This window comes from Puma concolor, chromosome E1 (assembly GCF_028749965.1).
Source record: "Puma concolor isolate L17-30 chromosome E1, mPumCon1.1.hap2, whole genome shotgun sequence".
Taxonomy (NCBI): Eukaryota; Metazoa; Chordata; class Mammalia; order Carnivora; family Felidae; genus Puma; species Puma concolor.
Window position 1 is genome coordinate 39119757 of NC_141680.1, and position 20097 is coordinate 39139853.

General features: G+C 41.2%; 1 protein-coding gene and 1 long non-coding RNA gene across 2 annotated transcripts in view; one reads left to right on the forward strand and one right to left on the reverse strand.

The window, feature by feature from the left end:
• The window catches only part of LOC147574322 (uncharacterized), a 32558-nt gene extending 26866 nt beyond the window's left edge, over positions 1–5692 (forward strand). Inside the window, exon 2 of the long non-coding RNA XR_015244113.1 lies at positions 4743–5692. This is a non-coding gene — a long non-coding RNA (uncharacterized LOC147574322). The remainder of the gene's footprint in view (positions 1–4742) is intronic.
• The window catches only part of NPEPPS (aminopeptidase puromycin sensitive), a 96274-nt gene continuing 79608 nt past the window's right edge, over positions 3432–20097 (reverse strand). The window contains exons 16-23 of the mRNA XM_025917687.2: positions 17750–17884; positions 16058–16277; positions 11439–11581; positions 10955–11011; positions 8175–8282; positions 7536–7691; positions 7196–7243; positions 3432–5060 (exon numbers count right to left, since the gene is read on the reverse strand). Of these exons, the coding sequence (XP_025773472.2) occupies positions 4908–5060; positions 7196–7243; positions 7536–7691; positions 8175–8282; positions 10955–11011; positions 11439–11581; positions 16058–16277; positions 17750–17884 (1020 nt within the window). The 3' untranslated portion in view covers positions 3432–4907. The remainder of the gene's footprint in view (positions 5061–7195; positions 7244–7535; positions 7692–8174; positions 8283–10954; positions 11012–11438; positions 11582–16057; positions 16278–17749; positions 17885–20097) is intronic.

Sequence of the window (20097 nt, forward strand, 5' to 3'; positions counted from 1 at the left end):
CTATCCCATCTGCCATCAAATGTCCTGGTACAGCAACCAATCCTCTGATTTGGTTTCCCAGGGAAGGCAGTTGTTTGGCCTAACATTTTATTACCATCAGGGTCTCCTGTCTCTTGTGCTTGTGTTGGAAACCAAGCACCTTGAGCAGTCTGTGCCCGCTGGGGGCGGTGCAAGAAGGCACAGTCCACCTTGGGTGAATTTCTGCATTATCTCAAAGGAGAAGACAGTCTTATAAAAAAATAAAAATAAAAAAATTTTTTAGTGTTTATTTTTGACAGAGAGACCATGAGTGGGGAGGGGCAGAGAGAGAGGGAGACACAGAATCCGAAGCAGGCTCCAGGCTCTGAGGTGTCAGCACAGAGCCCGACGCGGGGCTCAAACTCATGGACCGAAGATCATGACCTGGGCCGAAGTTGGACGCTCAACTGACTGAGCCATCCAGGTGCTCCAGTCTTATAAAAAATTTAAAACCACACACACACACACGCATGTGCACGCGCGCGCGCGCGTGTGCCTGGGTGGCTCAGTTGGCTGAGCTTCCAACTTTGGCTCAAGTCATGATCTCGCGGTCTGTGAGTTCGAGCCCCGCCTCGGGCCCTGTGCTAACAGCTCAGAGCCTGGAGCCTGTTTCGGATTCTGTTGTCTCCCTCTCTCTCTGCCCCGCCCCCACTTGCGCTCTGTCTCTCCCTTTCTCTCAAAAATGATGAACGTTAAAAAAACACACACACACACACACACACACACACACACCAAAAACCTGGAGAGCCTAAAATCAGTATGTAGTAAGTAAGAAGAGATTAATTTCTCATCAAGTGATTTATTCAGTAAAAAATGAGGCTATCTCTTAAGTGTAGATTCAGTGCCGTAAGTAGATTACCAAAAGCTTGTTTATTTTCTGCCCTGCTAAAAAAAATAATCACTAACCGTACAAATGTGGCTCCAAGTCTTTCTGATCACATTCTAGGACCTGTTTGGGTAACAGAATTGAAAGAATCTTTTCAAAGCTCCAGAACTCCACTCATACCCCCTAAATCGCACACTACAGAGATCTATTCTTTACCAATACTTTTGAGGGGCTCCTTGCTCCCTGAAACCCATCCTCAGAAACTGTAAATTTAAGAATTCATGCAGCACCATGTAGTATTCCAAAATGGTTTACTGCTTCCCGTTAATAAAAGATAATGTCAAATTCCCTATAGGAAGTAACACATTCATCTTTTTTTTTGAAAAAAAAATTTTTTTTAACGTTTTATTTATTTTTGAGACAGGGAGAGACAGAGCATGAACAGGGGAGGGTCAGAGAGAGGGCGACACAGAATCCGAAACAGGCTCCAGGCTCCGAGCTGTCAGCACAGAGCCCGACGCGGGGCTCGAACTCACGGACCACGAGATCATGACCTGAGCCGAAGTCGGCCGCTTAACCAACTGAGCCACCCAGGCGCCCCTGAAAAAAATTTTTTAATTAGCTCTATGTGGGGCTTGAACTCGTGGCCCCAAGATCAAGAGTTGCATGCTCTACTGAGCCAGCCAGGTACCCCACATTCATCTTTCTTTCCAACCTTCTGATTTCCACTAAAATCTTTAACCAAGGAAAAATCATTAAAAATCTTTTTTTTTTCCAACGTTTTTTTTTTTTTTATTTTTGGGACAGAGAGAGACAGAGCATGAACGGGGGAGGGGCAGAGAGAGAGGGAGACACAGAATCGGAAACAGGCTCCAGGCTCCGAGCCATCAGCCCAGAGCCTGACGCGGGGCTCGAACTCACGGACCGCGAGATCGTGACCTGGCTGAAGTCGGACGCTTAACCGACTGCGCCACCCAGGCGCCCCTAAAAATCTTTAAAGCTGTTGCCTGGATCCAGTCTGACTGTATGACCTTTTATTTATTTATTTTTTTAAATTTTTTTTTCAACGTTTTTTATTTATTTTTGGGACAGAGAGAGACAGGGCATGAACGGGGGAGGGGCAGAGAGAGAGGGAGACACAGAATCGGAAACAGGCTCCAGGCTCCGAGCCATCAGCCCAGAGCCTGACGCGGGGCTCGAACTCACGGACCGCGAGATCGTGACCTGGCTGAAGTCGGACGCTTAACCGACTGCGCCACGCAGGCGCCCCCTGTATGACCTTTTAAATGTGAAGACATGACAATTAGTGAGAAGAAAACAGGTTTTAGAGGCTGGTGATCTTGGGCTGACCACTGGTTCTAAGTTGTTTTTTTTCTTTTTCTTTTTTTTTTTTTTCAAGTTTAAGAGGGAGGGAGGGAGAGAGAGAATGAGATCACGACCTAAGCCAAAACCAAGAGTTGGATGCTTAACCAACTGAGCCACTCAGGTGCCCCCTAAGTTATTTGTTGTGTAACTTTACCTAATTTTTCTGAGCCTGCTTTCTCACCTGTAAAATGAATATATAACCCGATAGGGAGCTACTTGGAAGACAAGCAGTAAATCTAACACCAAAAAGGCTGAATTAACACCTTTAGAGACCCATTATCATCAGGACTCTGGTGCCAGAATCAGTCAGGATATTAGTAGAGAACAGAGAACACACTTGAACTAGGTAACTTGACGAAGGTTTAATAAAGGGACTATTTACAAAGACATGAGCAAAGTTCAGGGGAACCAACAAGGAATGATGGAATGATCCAGAGCTAGTAAGGGAATAATCCTTTCCCTAGATTTGAAGGGGCAAAGTGACGGAGCTAGAAGCTAGAGAGGGCTTCTGAACAGGAGTCGTGGCCTTTGGTAGAGGGTCACAGACGATCCATGTGACCTGGGGATGAGGAAGCCTGGTGAATAAATACCCTGACCGTCCTCTCCTCATGCCTTTTGATCTTGAAGTTATTACAAATTGGATCAACACAACCTGAAGTCAGAGGGCAAAGGACCCTGTCAGTGCAGTCCGTGTGGGCCAAGCCCTCCCGGGGCACAGAATAGGATGGGAGCGGCTCTGAAGGGGACGCAGAAGACACCCTCCACCACCTGTGCCGCAGCATAATTCAAGCCAATTAACTATTATGCACAAAACTTGTATATATGCTGAAAATGAAATTACTTCTTTCTAGAATTTCTAATTGTAAAATGAGAATACTAAGCAGATTTCTTCTCAGTCTTTTTGGTGTCCCTACTTTGCTGGTGCCTTAAGCACATGCCTAGATGGCCTCATGGCCGCCCTGCGTGTGGCACCTGGACAAGAGAGCCTCAAGAAACGGGAACTGGCAAGTGTCAGCTTAACTCCTGAATGCTGACTGATCCAGAATGAATTTAGAAGGACTCAGGATTTTTCTGTTTAGGTCTCAGTCATTAAGGAATTCAGAAACTGGATTTTCTTAGACTCAAAAAATCCCATGATAGCAAAACTTCTTATAATCCTAGTGAATGATAGGAAACGTTTATAATTTCTTATTGAAGAGAATAAAAGAAATCAGGACATCAATTTCACATTGACATTTTTATTAACGCCAACTGTTTTTTAATTATTATTTTTTTAAAACAATAGCACAAAAATGTTTCAAGGAAGCAGTCTCACAATCTGATGACCTTCTGAAATACAGTTAAGCCACACCAAATATGAATTCCTGTTAATAACACAAAAAAATATTTTTAAAAAGAAAAATAAAAAGAAAAGGAAAAAGGGAAGAAAAGAAAAAAGGTAGGGCCAGAGAAAAGGAAAGAGGTTTAGAGTTAAAACTCGCTGGATTAGTTAGGTGAGGCTTGTTAGTAGGATACACTGTTAAAGCGAAGAGTGGCACACAGGCTTACAGCTTTTGTTTGAACCAGTTACCACTAATATGCGGCCCCTGCAGCAGTTACCACGGACTTCTTACGTGTCCAGAATGAACCAGGAGAAGCCAGTGTTGACACTGTTGGAAAGAGGCTTAACAGTTGGCCTGTCAGACAACTAAGACCGCTGTTAGCAGAGTAACTCCTTCAGGATGGCCTGGCTGAAAACCCTTTCATCTCTATGTCTCACCTATATGCATTTCAGGGTTCTTAAAAGTTATCTTAAAAAAGAAAGAAAAATAATGTATATCAGTTTCTCTTATTTAATGTGGCTATAAAAGATGTTTCCTTATTATTTCTTTATCTCTAAGAAGGACACCGGGGGGGGGGGGGGGGGGGGGAGGGGGAGAGGAGGTTGGGGGTGGAACTAGGAGGAGGAAAAACCCAGACCAGGATAGGTTTGGTTTTTTTAACTTTTTTTTTTTTTTTTTTTTTGGCCAAGGGGGTCACACAGAAGGGAAGGCAAGGAGGAAAAAACTACAATCCTTGGTTCAGATTGAGTTATGCAGGAAAATATATATTCCTGATCAGTCCCCATGCCCAAAAAAAAAAAAAAAAAACCAAAAAAAAAAAAAAAAAAAAAACCAAAACCCCAAAAACAAAAAACCAAAAAACACTTGGAATTATGCACAGACTCTATGTTATACCAGCTATCAGCCTTTCACGTTTAACCATTCCCAGAGCAATGGACACTACCCTTGGCTTGTAGGCTGCTCGCAGAACCCACTTCACAAAAAATCTTCTTCACCCAGAAGCCTCTAGTTTCCTTTTGGTAGGTTATAAAAACAGAACATCTGTCATTAACAGGAGAGTGTTAAATACTTTTAACCACTGACAAGGCTTCAGGAAGTTTCACAGTTTCGTTATGCTCTATTTTATTACTATCATATTTACATTTTTTATTTTTTATTTTTATTTATTTACTTATTTTTTTGCTGAATTGCTGATTTTCCTTTTTCAATAGAATTTAATTCTGGAGTGTGAGCAGGAACCAGTTAACTACATTCATCGTCCAACCCCCACTGGTTTGAAAGAAGACTCCAAATTCTCGGCATATGAATCAGCTGTTCGGTAGCCCCGCCTCATCCCTGCAGCCAAGCAGCAGAACCGCGGTGGCGGCGCTCAGGGTTCACGCCGTAGGTGGCGAGGCCTTTCGCTGAAGGAGGTACTGGTGAATGCTCTCAGCATCTCGCTTTAGCCAAGCAGCATTCAGCAGGATATTTTCACAACACTGCTGGATGGTGCGCTCAGCTGAAGGAGCTGGGTGGCTCTCGAAGAAAGCCTGGTATAACACAACCCAGAAGGTAGGATCAGTACTAGCAATGGTAAGAAGTTAGAAGTATCACGGGTCATGAGAAGTTACCCACTGTTCTGTAAAGGATTCAAAAGCTTTAATCATGAACATTTACCACTGCTACTCCCAGGCTAAAAGAAAACAAAGCAGCCCCTTAGACCTGCATACAGGAATTCTTCTCCAAATACATGCTTCAAATCTAATCAAAAGGTAACAAAGAGGCAGAACCTCTGGCCTGTCTTTTAGGTTCATTATCTAGTGGTTAATGTAGGGCTCTGGAATTAGGTTGGGACTCAAATCTCGGTTCGGTCATGTATTAGCCTGTGAGTTTGAGTACATTAATCATTCTGTTTTCTCATTGGTAAGAAACTATTTAGTCCAGAAGTTTAAGAGAAAATCCATAAAAACTGTTAGCACAATACTTGGCAGGCAGAGTCCTTAAGGATGCACACATTCTGGCTGCTTCAAACAAAGATTAATTTGTGAAGGCGATAAGACCACAAAGATTAAATTGCTGCTCCACAGACTCACATCTTTCATACAACAAAACCATTTCTGAGTTTATTATAATTTATCCAAAGCTTATCGATTAAAGATTCAATAAACTACGTTCCAATGAAGTATACCGAGATTCATAGTAAACAGAGCAACTCTTAAATACCAACCAACAAAAGGATAGGGGTCTTTACTTTGAACCAGTCGTCACAGGTGTAAAGGAAAAGAATGACTAATTCATCAGATTAAGTCTAGGACTTTTGGAAATCAATAACCTCGTTCACACAAACCACAATGGCGCCTTCGCTGAGGCTCGTTCTTGGGGCTGGGTTCTTAGGGCCCAAGTACAATACAGAACTGCCCCTCATTCCATCTCCACAAATAGCACCACTGTTTACATATAAGAAACCCAGGAATTATCGCTGATTCTTCCTTCTTCCTCTGCCAGGTACATTCACAACACAGAGAAGCCAATCAGTAAATATTTGTTGAATTAAAGATTAACAAACCCAAGCCCTTGAATTTCATAACTCCATCTCCTGAAAGCTACTCTATCATTCTTGCTTGCGGTCAGCATCCCAAAATGTTTCTCTTTCCCATACTGCAGCCAGACTGAAATTTTTATGGTACAAATCACATCAACTCACTCCCCTGTTGACAAGCAGTTCAAGGGCTTTGCACTCTTAGGAAAATTCATATGGCCTCCAAGGCCCTCCAGTCTGGCCTCTACCTATCTTCCCGGCCTCAGCTTGGCCACTCACTGCCTTTCCCCTCCAAACCAGGTATATGTACTTCTCCTTCAGAGTACTTCTATCCTTTACGGTAAAGTAACTGTTTCCACAGCATACAATGTAAGTTAAATGAAGGCAGAGATCAAGTCTTCCACTGTTTTCTCAATACCTGAAATCTTAAAATTCCAAACAATGGCTCACAGAGTGAGTGAAACAACACAACAGCCCTCAGAGCCTCCACATTCACACCTCGTAACCCCACTGCCTTCAAGAAGTAAAGGTAAAAGTGACTCTTCAAAAATAACTTCACAATTAAATGCAATGGAAGGCTTAACATTAAGATTTCCCTCATCAGTGTATATCTGTTCCTCAAATGCTGAACTTTACCACTAAACTGAAGATTCTCCTTTGTAAGGGCTAAGAGGAGATTCCTTGCATAGCCATCTTGTCTCCTCGTGCACAGGACAGACCTATGAAGGTTGTTTTTAGAAAGGAAAAAAAGAACCATTATCGAGGACCTACTACTCTGTTCCAGTCCCACTACATTACTTAAATAACAATCTTATCATCATTCCATTTTATGGATGAGGAGACAGGCTCACAGGGATCAAAAAACTTACTTGAAGTCCCATAGCTAACATAGGGCAGAGCACAGATTTATACTCAGATCGACTGATTCCAAGTTCCACCACGTTCCTTCAACCATATTGCAAAGCGCTCAAAGATGATTCCAACCCTAAATTCTTCAAGCATTAAAGACACAACCCAAGCTGTCTTTTTCCAAGCAAAAACAAGGATAAATACAGCATTACCCCAACATCGTATCATTACAATTTGGCTCATTAGTGTTTTTACTTACTAGATTGAAAAGTAAAAAGGAAACAATACTTTGCTTACCTTAACCTCTCCAGCCATTTTATCAACTGCAAATCCCTCAACTGATAGCTGAAAAAAACAATGGTTTAAATAGTAAATGTAACTAAAAGACGCTAGGAACAAACTTCCATTTACCTAAAAACCAAATCATTTTATAGTCTCCCAACTTCAGAATATTCTAGAAGGTGCAGGATGGGTGATGGAGAAGCCCTTTAATAAAGCTAATAATTATTTAAGGAACTTTTTTTTTTTTTTTGGAAGAAACCCTTAAAGAGCAAAGACTATAGGCCTAGTGAATCAGGGATGTCTCTAAATAACATCTATGATAAGCAAGCTACTCAAAATAAAAATCTTCACACACCTTTATTAGTCTGGATATTAAGAATCCTCCCTGGTATCGATTATAAAGTTCTTCCCAGTTGTCTTTTATAAACTTCCAAGCAGCCTTCCTTCCATGCTTGCTGCCTCCTGCCACTCCACCAATTACTGACACAGTGTCCTGTGGGCGTACCTCTTCCTAGAAATAGAAAGAGAACGAAAAGTCTACTGTACTCAAAACATCTTCTGGTGCCAGAAAGGGCAAATGCTGTTGAGGTACCCAAGTAATCACACTGAAGACCCTCATTCCTTATTTTAGGAATAACTGGCACCAGAAAGCTTCCTAAAGATCAGCCAAATTGAGAATGAGGCACTGAGACAGGTAAAAACAGGCTGCTGAATAGATGTTTGCTTGGGTTCCTACAGGATAAAGAAAGGAAGAGACAGACAGTAGGCACAGGGGTAAGATAAGTAGGCTTGCCAGTTTATTCCTGCTTCCAACTATCCCGATTCCCACCGTTAGAGGCAGATATAGATAGAGGTCAGTAACAAAAGCCCATTCCATTTCCCCCAGACTAAGAGGAAAGGGTTAAAGCAGATCAAGAGAATACTGAATCAAAGACAGCTGCCACAGATTGATAGGTTACAATTCCCTCTAAAAGCAGTTTTCATTGTAACTTACTGAAAGTGCAAACGTGAGGACTTTTTGAATCAATTCAGGTGAAAGAGTAGCCCCAAGGACCCTTTCAATTCGGTTTTTCTCTTCCTGCATATCTGCTTGTTTGTGAAGCTATAGTGAAAAAATACAGATCGAGATAGTTAACTGTCCCCTGGAAGTCAGACACATGCTTATATGAGCTTCTCCCCCAGTAAGGTGAAACTTCTGTTCTATATTCTCATTGGCTAGGTGCTCAGGGCATAAAATTAACAGAAGATAAAACTTAACAGGATGTTCAGGCACTAAATTTGTGATTTACCATTATAGTAAGTCACTAAATGTAAGTGAGTACTATGTGAATGGCTGGTCATCAGTTCTGAGCAGTTTAAATTCAAGATCTGAGGGGTATGATGTCTGACTAATGTTCTGTGTTAAATGAACAAACTGATGATTGCCAATACCATTGAAGGTCATCAATTTAATTTCTAATAGTCAAAAATGCATGTTAATATTAACGATGGTCTCTGATCAGTGGGATTCTGTATCATCAAATTTTTCAAATGCAAAAGCATCGCATGCTGAATGCAGGAAATTAGGAAAATGAGAAGCATAAAGAAAAAATTAAATTATTACAATATGTACATTACCAAATTGGACATCAGATCATCTTATACCTATTTTGTGACCTTTTTAAACATTTCAAATTACAGGTAAGTATTTTCTTTATACTTTTCTAGTCTCTAAATCTTCCACAGTGATTATACCGAGTCTTTTTTCCACCATCAGAAACAAAACATTATGCATACAAAAATTACAAGCATATATGAGATATCTCTCCAAGACAACTTAATCGATAGACTCTGTTGACTTTTTTTCTCACTGAAGATTTTACACTGACCAGTGTCCGCACACCCCATCACAGGCCCCCATTTCCTCTTCTTTTCCTTTGATTTCTTTTGAGCAGCAGTGTAGTCAAATAGATAGAAGTCAGGAGACCTGGGTTCTAGTCCTGGTTTTGTGTCTAACTAGCTGTGTGACCTTGACTAAGTCCTTAACCTCTTTGGATCTCAGTTTCCTCTTGTGTAAAATGAGTGGGGTGGGAGATAATTTCTAAGGTCCTTTTCAGCTCCAGGACTCAAGGTCTGAACTCTGGCTTTCAAGAAGCATGGTTTTCCCCAAGGAGAACCTGTTAAACTAGTCCACTAGATGGCACCATAACACCACATTCCAAATATACTTTGACATCAAAGTTCTTTTTTAGCAGGCCTCATTACTCCTAAATTACCAACAGAAGACAATCCTCCTCATCTCCCATCAACTGGTTTCTTGAAGAAACCTAATTTGGCCTTCATTAGAGCTCTTTTGATAGTAAATCAGAATTATAGTCAGCTCCCTTACATTAAATAGATGCCAACACTTATTAAATATACATACTAGAACAAATTCTTAAAAGTGTGCTATGACATGAAAATGTCAAGGTATCTGTCATGAGAATTTCAGAACCCCTATTTTGTTCCATACCGCTATGGAAAAGACAAAACCCACAAATATCTGATTTCATATGCAAAGAAATACAGGATTCATAGTACACAGTTTCACAGATTAAGACTGAGAAGGGACCTCAATGTCATTTAATTAAAAGTTAAGTTAAACCCAAAGTATAATTTTGATATTATTAGAAAGGAAACTCTTGTCCAAGATCAGTAAAGTGGCACATTTTGAGTTTCTTAAAGTTTACATTTTTCAAAATATTTTAATCATTTAAAAAATATGATTTGGGGGCGCCTGGGTGGCTCAGTCGGTTGAGCATCTGACTTCTGCTCAGGTCATGATCTCGCGGTCCCTGAGTTCGAGCCCTGTGTCTGGCTCTGTGTTGACAGCTCAGAGCCTGGAGCCTGCTTCGGATTCTGTGTCTCCCTCTCTCTCTGCCCCTCCCCTGCTCATGCTCATGCCCTCTCTCTCTCTCAAAAATAAATAAACATTAAAAAAAAAAAACAGGATTTGTTTAAAATGAAATACTAGAAATTGGATTTGCAATTTTGATCTACTTGAGGTCAGAAAAGTGTTCTTAATCCATTAAAGATGGAAGTAGCAAAGCACATCCTATTCCTGTTCTGTTTGTTCCCACTAAGAGCAGGTCTTTAAACGAATGGGCTTTGCAGATTTGACACGTAATTTGGGTATTTAGACACATTTTGCACATTTTATTCGATGGTAATAAGTACATTCAGCTCCCCCTACCTGTCAAGTGATTTCTTAGACTGACAACCGCATGGACAGGGACTGGAGAAGTACAGTATCTGTATTAGAGTTTAATTACATGCCAACCCTCTAGGGAAACTACAGAGGCTACGCAGGCAAGTCAATTAATTTCCTGTCCGTTCATAAGAGGCACTGACATAACTCAAACCCTGGAGACACCTGATTCTCTCTCCCCTAAGCACGGACACAAACCTTTTCTTCAAAATGGGAAGGATCCTATGTAAGTTTACACAGAAGGGAAAATTTTAAGAGCTTGACTTGTTAATCAAAATGAATACTTCATTTTTTGGTTTAAGATACATAAACTTACAAATTAAAAAAAGTGAGAACACTAGATGACTTCTGGCATTGTATTGGTAGTACACGTGAACAGACATGGTATCTCTCTCCCACAGTTTCTTAATATTTGCCTGTCTGCAACATGCATATCTACATATATTTCTTTCGCCAGGACTTTTTTTTTTTTTTAACCACTTAAAGCTTGTACTGTGTCAATCCAAGTTTTACAGCAGAAGATGGAAACCCTTTCCAAATGTACTCACCTTTAGCATAATGTCTAAGGTAGTGCCATCACCATGCTTCAAAACAGTCAGATAAACCTACAAGAGAATACAGGAACAACAAAGAAGGCATCTGATTAAATGCATCTTGTTCCAAATATTCTAATGTTAAGACAGAAAGCAAGTCAACACGATTGTAAACAGCTGTGTGTGGATGTTACGTACAAACTGTGCGACAAAGAGCTTCGGAGCCCATACTGAAAACCAGGCAGGGAGACGGCATGCACACCGGCTCTCTCAGGGGAATGTGCACAGATAATCAGCTTTAAGCACAGTGTAGTCTGAGAAACTTTAAACAAACGAGAAGCTGGCTACAACCACCTAAATGGCACATATTAACACAGAGTCAGACACAATGTGTGGGTCAGTGTCTAGGTCATTTCTGGTTACCATTAAATACATCCCACACTGTGTGCAGAATGATGCAGTCATCTAGAAATCAAGGTTATTTATCATGAAAACCTACAGGACTCCTCAGATCAGCGGAGAGAATCTGTTTCCCTTCCACATGGTCCTTAAACCGACGGCGGGCTTCTTCTAATGTTGCCTTATGTCCTGCTTTTCCCAGTTTGCCCAGAACCAAGCCCCTCAGGAGTGCATCTAGATGACCTGATTAAGAAGTAAAAGAGACACAACACTGCTTAAAAATCCCATTTTCACAAATATGCTACTTGGATATCTTATACCACGTCTACCATCTTGAACAAACACAATCAATTACCCTAGTACTTGAGAGAACACTGATTTATATTGTTCAAATCATAAGAGTGAAATGAAGTGCTAATAAACACACTAGACAAACAAATAAATTTGCTGACTTTGTCTACAAATGCCAATGATCTGAATTTACTAAATGTTCACTCCATCTAGGTAATTACATTGCTAAGGATTATATGTGAAAGAAACAGGCTTAGATCATGCAGTTTTGACCCAAGATTCAGAAAAAAGGCCACATACTGAACTAGTACGCTGTGTATAACCAACTGAAATCTTAGATTTTTAAAAATCGAAATCTGATGGATCGGTTTACTCCAATAAGCACATAAAGAGATGTTCAACTTTGGTCATTAGGGAAATGCAAATCAAAACCACTGTGAGATCTGCTTCACACCCACCAGGATGACTAAAAAAGACGGACAATGACAAGCACTGTCAAGGACGTGGAGAAGTTAGAACCCTCATACGCTGCTGGCGGGAACGTAAAATGTTGTGACCACTTGGAAAAACAGTCTGGCAATTCCTAGAGAGGTTAAACATGGGGTTACCGTATGATCCGGCAAGTCCACGCAATAGAAATGGAAGTGTTAGGTCCACAAAAATTTGTACACACATGTTCACAGCAGTATTCACAACTGTCAAAAAGTAGAAACCATCCAAACACCCACCAAGTGATGAAAACACAAAATGTGGTATATCCATACAGTAGAATACTATTCAGCTATAAGAAGATGCGGTACTGACAGACAACACGGATGAACCTTAGCAACATTGTGCTAAGTGAAAAAAGTGAGACACAAAAGGCTACACGGGGTATGATTCCATTTACAGGAAGTGCCCAGAGTAGGCAAATCCATAGAGACAGACAGCAGATTAGTGGTTACCAGGGATCGGGATTGCCAGGGGATGGGGAGTGACTGCCATGGGTATGGAGTTTCTTTTGAGGCTAAAGAAGTTATTCTGGAATTAGATGGTGGTGACGGTTGTGCAATGCTGTGAACAAACTAAAAAAGACTGAGTTGTATACTTTAAAAGGTACATTTTATTATATACTATGTCTTAAAAAAAAAAAGTTAACACTAGCAATGATGGATTGCAGTACCAAAACAGCTAAGTCGTGGTACATACAATGAAATACCACTAAGCAATAAAATGGAATGAACACCCTGGATGTATCTCTAGCACATTATATTGAAAGAAGCCAGATTTAAGAGCAGGAAAAAATATATTAGGATTCCATTTACATAAAGTTCTAGAAGAGATAATATTAATCTAGGGTGAAAAAAGGCAGAATAGTGTTTGCCTGGAGGGGATGGATAGGGGAACCGGCCTGGCAAGGACTGACTGGGAAGAGGCCCCGAGGCAACCTCTTCAGTGTATTTTTTGTCAAAAGTCGCTGAATTGTGACATTAAAATTTTTTTTTAATGTTTATTTATTTTGGAGAGAGCAGGGGAGGGGCAGAGAGAGAGAGAGAGAGAGAGAGAGAGAGAGAATATGAATATCCGGAGCAGGCTCCAGGCTCTGAGCTGTCAGGACAGATCTCGACCCAGTGCTCAAACCCATGAACTGAGAGATCATGACCTGAGCTGAAGCTGGATGCCTAACTGACTGAGCTACCCAGGCGCCCCAAGAAATGTAACATTTAATTGTGCATTTTGCTACATTTAAATTATAACTCAGTAAAAAAATAAGTCCAAGAAAACAATAGGAGATCAATACATAACACAACAGGACACTAGTGAGGTTCTTAGAAGAACCAATTTGTAATTCTGACTCTGGTACTCACTTGCTGTGTGACACAAGGGAATGTTTTATTATTTTGCTGTTTGATTCTTCTATCTATAAAACTAGAAAACTAAAGATATTCTCCCTATTTCATTAAGGTGTTTTTGAGCCGTGCAAGAGAAGTACAACATCCACCAGTCTGCGTGGATCTGACCCCACATACCCTCTCATGTTTTGTTTCTACGGCTCTGTGCTCCTGTCTAAAGCACACTCCTCCGTTGGGTCCCGACTCCTCTCCATCGCTTGGCCATCGCTCCAGGAATTACCCCCCGTCTCTTTCACATCACGGATTTTTCTATTACTACTCTAGCATTGTCATCAGCACAAAAACATGTTACAAAATCTCCCTCTTTATTAAAAAAAATATATATATGCCTCCACTGACTCTACATCTCTCCCCAGACTATCCCCTTTTCTCTGATTGCCTTTTCAGCAAAAACTCCTTGAAGAAGTTGTCTGAATGTGGGGCGCCTGGGGGGGTGGCTCAGTCGGTTAAGCGTCTGACTTCGGCTCGGGTCGTATCTCACGGTTCTTGAGTTCAAGCCCCACATCCAGCTCTGTGCTGACAGCTCAGAGCCTGGAGCCTGCTTCCGATTCTGTGTCTCCCTCTCTCTCTCTCTGCCCCTCCCTTGCTCATGCTCTGTCTCTCTCTCCCAAAAATAAACATTTAAAAAAAAAAAAAAAAAGTTGTCTGAATGCGCCCTTTGCTTACCCCCTCCCGCTCTGGAGAACCACTAGTGCTCTCCGCCGCGCCGCAGAACTTGCTGATGGCCTCACCAACCCCCTTCATCTCGCCGGACTCAGAGCACCAGCTGTCACAGTGGGTAACACTCCTTCTGCACTGCTTCTTAAGACGTCTGGAACATCTCCTCCCTCCTGACTCTCCCACCTCAGTGGCCAGTCAGTCTCCCTTGCGGACTCCTCGTCTTCCACTCAATCTCCAAATCTTGGCCTGGCCTCGGACCTAGCCCTCAGACCTCTTTTGTCTGCCTACACTCAGGCCCTGCGTGATCTCGTCCAGTCTCGTGGCTGTAAACACCATCTACACACTAAATGCATTTATTCAGCCTGGACCTCTAGGCTTGACTCTCCACCTGGATGTCTAAGTTGACATGTCCAACACCCAGCTCCTGATTCCCTCTGTTCCCAGCCCGCTTCTACGGCCGTCCTGTTCTGTATCTGGCAAGGTCACCCCTCCGGTCCTCAGGCCAGAATGTGGTGGCTCCTCCTTCTTCCCCTTGCAGTCAGTCCACCACCAAATAGGTTCAGTTCGACCTTCAAAACATGCCCAGAATCTGCCACCTGCAAGTGTAAGCTGCACCCGGCACCTCAACTGGATTACTCGAACAGCTCTGTAATGTCTCCCTGCTCCTGTCTCTTGCCTCTCCACTCGTCTGGGTCCCACACAGCTGAGTACGTCAAGTCACGTTCTTGTGCATCAGCTCTCAAGTCACTTTCTCATATCACTGACTGTGAAAGTCGAAAATGTACTAGGTCCCACAGGTCCTATAGGAGCCGCACTGCTTCCCACTCTGTCCCCCTCACTTACTCCGTCCTGATGTAACTAGCCTCCTTGTTATTCCTTGAACAACCCAAGCTTGCTCCTGCTGCAGATCTCCTGCACTGGCTGTTCCCTGTCTGGACCATTTCCCTCTAGATGGCCTCACAGCTCTCTCTCGGGTCTCTGCTTATGCTCATATTACCACTTCATCATGAGTGACTGTTGCCCTGACCAGGCTAGGGCGTACCGGCCTACCACTCTTTATCTACCTTACCTAACTTTATTTTTCTTCATGATACTCGTTGCCACCTGAATTATCGTATGTTCAATGGTTTGCTGTGTCTCCCACTAGAATGTAAGCCACACAGGGCAAAGCTTTCTTCACTGCTGTACCACCAGCTCCCAGAATAGTACCTGGTATTTACTAGGCGCATAAATATTTGTTGAATCCACAAGGGGAAAACATAGAGCTCTAGGTAATTGTTACTGTTGTTCTTATTGCAAAAGACTCTGAGATCAAGACTGCCAGGATGAAATACCACCTTTAGTTATTTGCAGATGGTAGAAAACAATTATATATAAAACCACAAGATCACCATTCCCAACATATGATGACGGCAAAAGAGTAAATACACAATTATGGAAATAATCAGAGGAGAGAACACATGTAGAAGGTCAGTAACTTCCTTAATTCACTTACTGTCTCTCGGTATCTTTCCAAGTTGTACATATAAGGTGCCTGATATTTATGGCAATAATAAATAAAATCATCTAAAATTCCCTTTAGCTTTTCTTGACTATAGACAGGCCTTTGGAATGCTGTAAAAGGCCTCTATTTCCACCATTTGTGTTGTTTACGAATCGTATTTAACAGTGAATACACACAACCACCACTGTTTTTATGTTGGTGACCCATGTAACTTCACCAATAAACTTAAAAGACCTAAGATTTAATTTCTGGGGAGCTGAAAACATAGTAACACCCAACAGATACCAAGATGCTACTGATACTGTTAACCACAGCTGAGTAAAAAGGGTCCAATTTCTCATCAATTCTTTCCCCATTCCGTGCATCCGTTACCTTCTCCAGGTTTGGGGTCCCAGCCTAGTCTCTCCCCTATGGGTGAAAAGACATCTTTCACAAACTCCTGGATTTCCTCATAGAAGTCTGTGTGGGACAAGAGAGTTGAGAGAATCCCCAGGTTACAGCTCAGGTCGCTCCATACAGTATAATTGGGCTCATTCACAAAAGCCTCCATGACTTTTAGAACCTCTACAGTGCTAATGATTCCAGCTCGAGCCTGGGATAGGAAAAAACATAAATTAATCTAGTCTTCAGACAAAAACAAAACAAAGAAACACAAGCATGCATTTTCAGCATTATCTACTGCTAGTCAGTCATTTCTTTGGTTGAAAGAACACAGGGGATTATGAGAATAAAACTCCTATCATGACAATATCCCTTATTTACTTTTTGTTATTTGTGAGAGAGCAACTTAGGTACACTTTGTTTGGTGACAGGTGGTATAGCTACACTTGTGGTGAGCACAGCATGAGGCGCAGACTCGTGGAATCACTATGCTGTCCACCTGAAACTGATGTAACACTGTGCATCAACTATACTTCAATGAGAAAGAAAGCAAGGGAAAAAAAAGAAAGCAAGAAGGAGAGCCGTTAACTTCCTATTTCTATCCAGTGTCTGGGGCCTTGGCTTTGTTTTTATTTTTAAAATTCTCATACTTTCAGAAAAGACACAACAATAGTTAGGGCTTTGGTTTTTGACAGAGGCTCTTTCAAAGCTGGACCTGCCAACTGTGTCAACTTCAGTCTGTCCTTTACTCATTTGTGAAAGAAGGCAAACTGGAAGGCCTTTCAGAATTAACTAACAGAGTTAGGAAAAGGAACTCGTGTTACAGCAGCCAACTGCACAAATACACCACTCTCCTGGGACAGGTCTCTCTCAGCAATGAGATCAGCAGATGTGAGGTTTTGTGCATCAGTGCTAATCTGTGTTTATACAAAGGAGGAATCCAAAACCAGTTACTGCAGAAGGGAGGGAAAACTCAAGTCCACTTTAAAGGAACACTAGGAGGAATCTGACAATTTTATCACAGACATCTGGAAATTATCTAACCTATGTTGGAGTCATAAAGATAATACTACTAATTGCTGATTTAAATCCTTTCTGGAACAAAGCCAAAAGAAATATAATCCTTTTTTTTTTTTTTAAGTAGGCTCCATGCCCAATGTGGGGCTTGAACTCATGACCCTGAGATCAAGAGTCGGATGCTCTCCTGACGCAGCCGCCCAGATGCCCCACATAAATATAATTCTAAAGCTAATGGACTATTATTTGAGTAGTAATGGAATGTTAAAAAATTCTAGATGTTTCCAGCCAAGTACAATCACTATTTTAGAAAAATATAAATTATTCTGAATTATTAAAAAAAAACAAACAAAAAAAACCAAACATCAGTAGGGAAATTTCTTCAAGGCCCATACCTATTTCTACCGAAAAGAATTTTTGCTTACGAAGGATAGTTTTCATTGCAAAAAGCTGGTTTAGGAGTAGTGACATGGGATTTGTTTCCGGTAAATTATATAGGTTCAATCTTGTCATGTTAATTAATAATTAGTCATTTGTTCTAGTCCCAAAAGGTGTTCAACCTTCAGGAAGAGCCATATTCTTCTAATTATGTTTCAGTCAGATACTCCAGGAAAAACAAAATCCTTTAATCAACAAAATCCATTATACTACTTGAGAGAGGCTCACCAAGGAGAAGAGGTCATTTTGTAATCCAAGTCGATCCACAGGGGGCAGAGAAAGGTCACGAATGCCGGGTAATAAACTTTCCAGCATGGCTGAGCTGTACTGGGTCCGATAAAACCCAACTGTTCCCAGGTTTAACTGAAAAGATACCCAATGGACATTATTAATTAAACAGTTCCATTTGTTTTGTTTGTTAATTTTTAATTTTAGTGTTTGTTTATTTGAGAGCGAGAGCACAAGCAGGGGAGGGGCAGAGAGAGAGAGAGAGAGAGAGAGAGAGAGAGAGAGAGAGAGAGAGACACAGAATCTGAAGCAGACTCCAGGCTCTGAGCTGTCAGCACAGAGCCCAACGCAGGGCTTGAACTCATGAACCATGAGATCATGACCTGAGCCGAAGTCAGAGACTTAACTGACTGAGCCACCCAGGCGCCGCATCCATTTGTTTTTTAAAGCAGTCTTTTGCAGGTGTGAAAGGAGTTTTGCTTTCAGTATATCTGAGTGAAAACAACAAAGATCACATATGCAGGCAGGGATTAAAATGAAACAACACATAAAGATAGAAAGTGGTTGTCAAAGATGAAAACAGGTGAAAGAAAACAGAAACTTGACATAGTGGGGGACAGAGTGAGAGACGGTAGGAAGGATATGGTTGGGAGGGAGGGAATCACGCGGATCGGTTTCTATGTCTACTCTCGGTGGATGGTTTTAAGTTCACAGAAAATATTTACTATATGTAAGAACACGGGGACAGTGGAATCTCTAAGGAAGACTAAACCTTTACAAAAAGACTCATCTACTCAGCCCATAGTCTCACCAGAATAGCAATGCTCAGGTCCTAGATTTTAAAGAATTGCATGGACTTTAAAGGTAATTTCATATAATTTGTGGAGTGAGATAATCACGGACTGTTATCATTCTCTGTAGGCTAATGACCGACAGGCAAAAATATTTTTGATAATATTTATATACCAAATACCTTAAAGGTAAAATAAGGTAGAAGATACAAGTACTTCACTATTTATGTTTTTAATTTTACTACTTACATGTAAGTATTTTTTTAATTTTATTTATTTATTTTGAAAGAAAGAGAGAGTGAGCACGAGCAGGGAAGGAGGGGCAGAGAGAGAGGTGGAGAGAGCATCCCAAGCAGCCTCCACACTCAGCACAGAGCCTGATGCAGGACCGATCCCAGAACCATGAGATCATGACCTAAGCTGAAACCAAGAGTTGGATGCTTAACTGACTGAGTCACCCAGGTACCCCTGTATTTTTTTTAAATCACCTCACGATAATACAACTGCTATTTTATTGATTCCCTCTACCTTTTACGGCAGGAATAATACCTTTATTTACCCAGTTACAATCACAGCATACATAGGTTTTTCTCATTTATAAGAAAAATTTCATATAGCTACATAATCTTCCAGATGTAATTTCAAATGGTAACATAGTATTCTACTGAGTATGTATATGTGTGTATCTATCTGTATTTTTAAAGTTTTTATTTATTTATAATTTATAATTATTTATTTATTTATTTTTATAATTTTTTTAAATGTTTATTTTTTGAGAGAGAGAGAGAGAGACAGAGTGTGAGCGGGTGAGGGTCAGAGAGAGAAGGAGACATAGAATCCAGAGCAGGCTCCAGGCTCCAAGCTGTCAGCACAGAGCTCAATGTGGGGCTCAAACTCACAAACCATGAGGATCATGACCTAAGCCGAAGTCGGCCGCTTAACCAACTGAGCCACCCAGGCACCTCTTAAAGATTTTATTTTTATGTAATCTCTATACCCAATGTGGGGTGTGAACTCAACCCTGAGATCAAGAGTCTCACACTCTTCTGACAGGAGCCAGCCAGGCACCCCTCCACTGAGTATATTTTTAAAAAATCATGGGGCGCCTGGGTGGCGCAGTCGGTTAAGCGTCCGACTTCAGCCAGGTCACGATCTCGCAGTCCGTGAGTTCGAGCCCCGCGTCAGGCTCTGGGCTGATGGTTCAGAGCCTGGAGCCTGTTTCCGATTCTGTGTCTCCCTCTCTCTCTGCCCCTCCCCCGTTCATGCTCTGTCTCTCTCTGTCCCAAAAATAAATAAACGTTGGAAAAAAAAAAAAAAAATTAAAAAAAAAAAAAAAATCATATATGTGTATGTGTATACACACACACACACACACACACATATACACATATACATATACAAAAGTCTGAGATAATGTATAATTCCTATTAGGAACCTATAATTGGGAGAAAAGTTTAGAGTAGATACTTTTATTATGAATGGTACAGAGTACAGAATAATGGGAAATAATCTTTACCAACTGTTATTTTTATGAAATGATTTTAAAACACCAGTTAC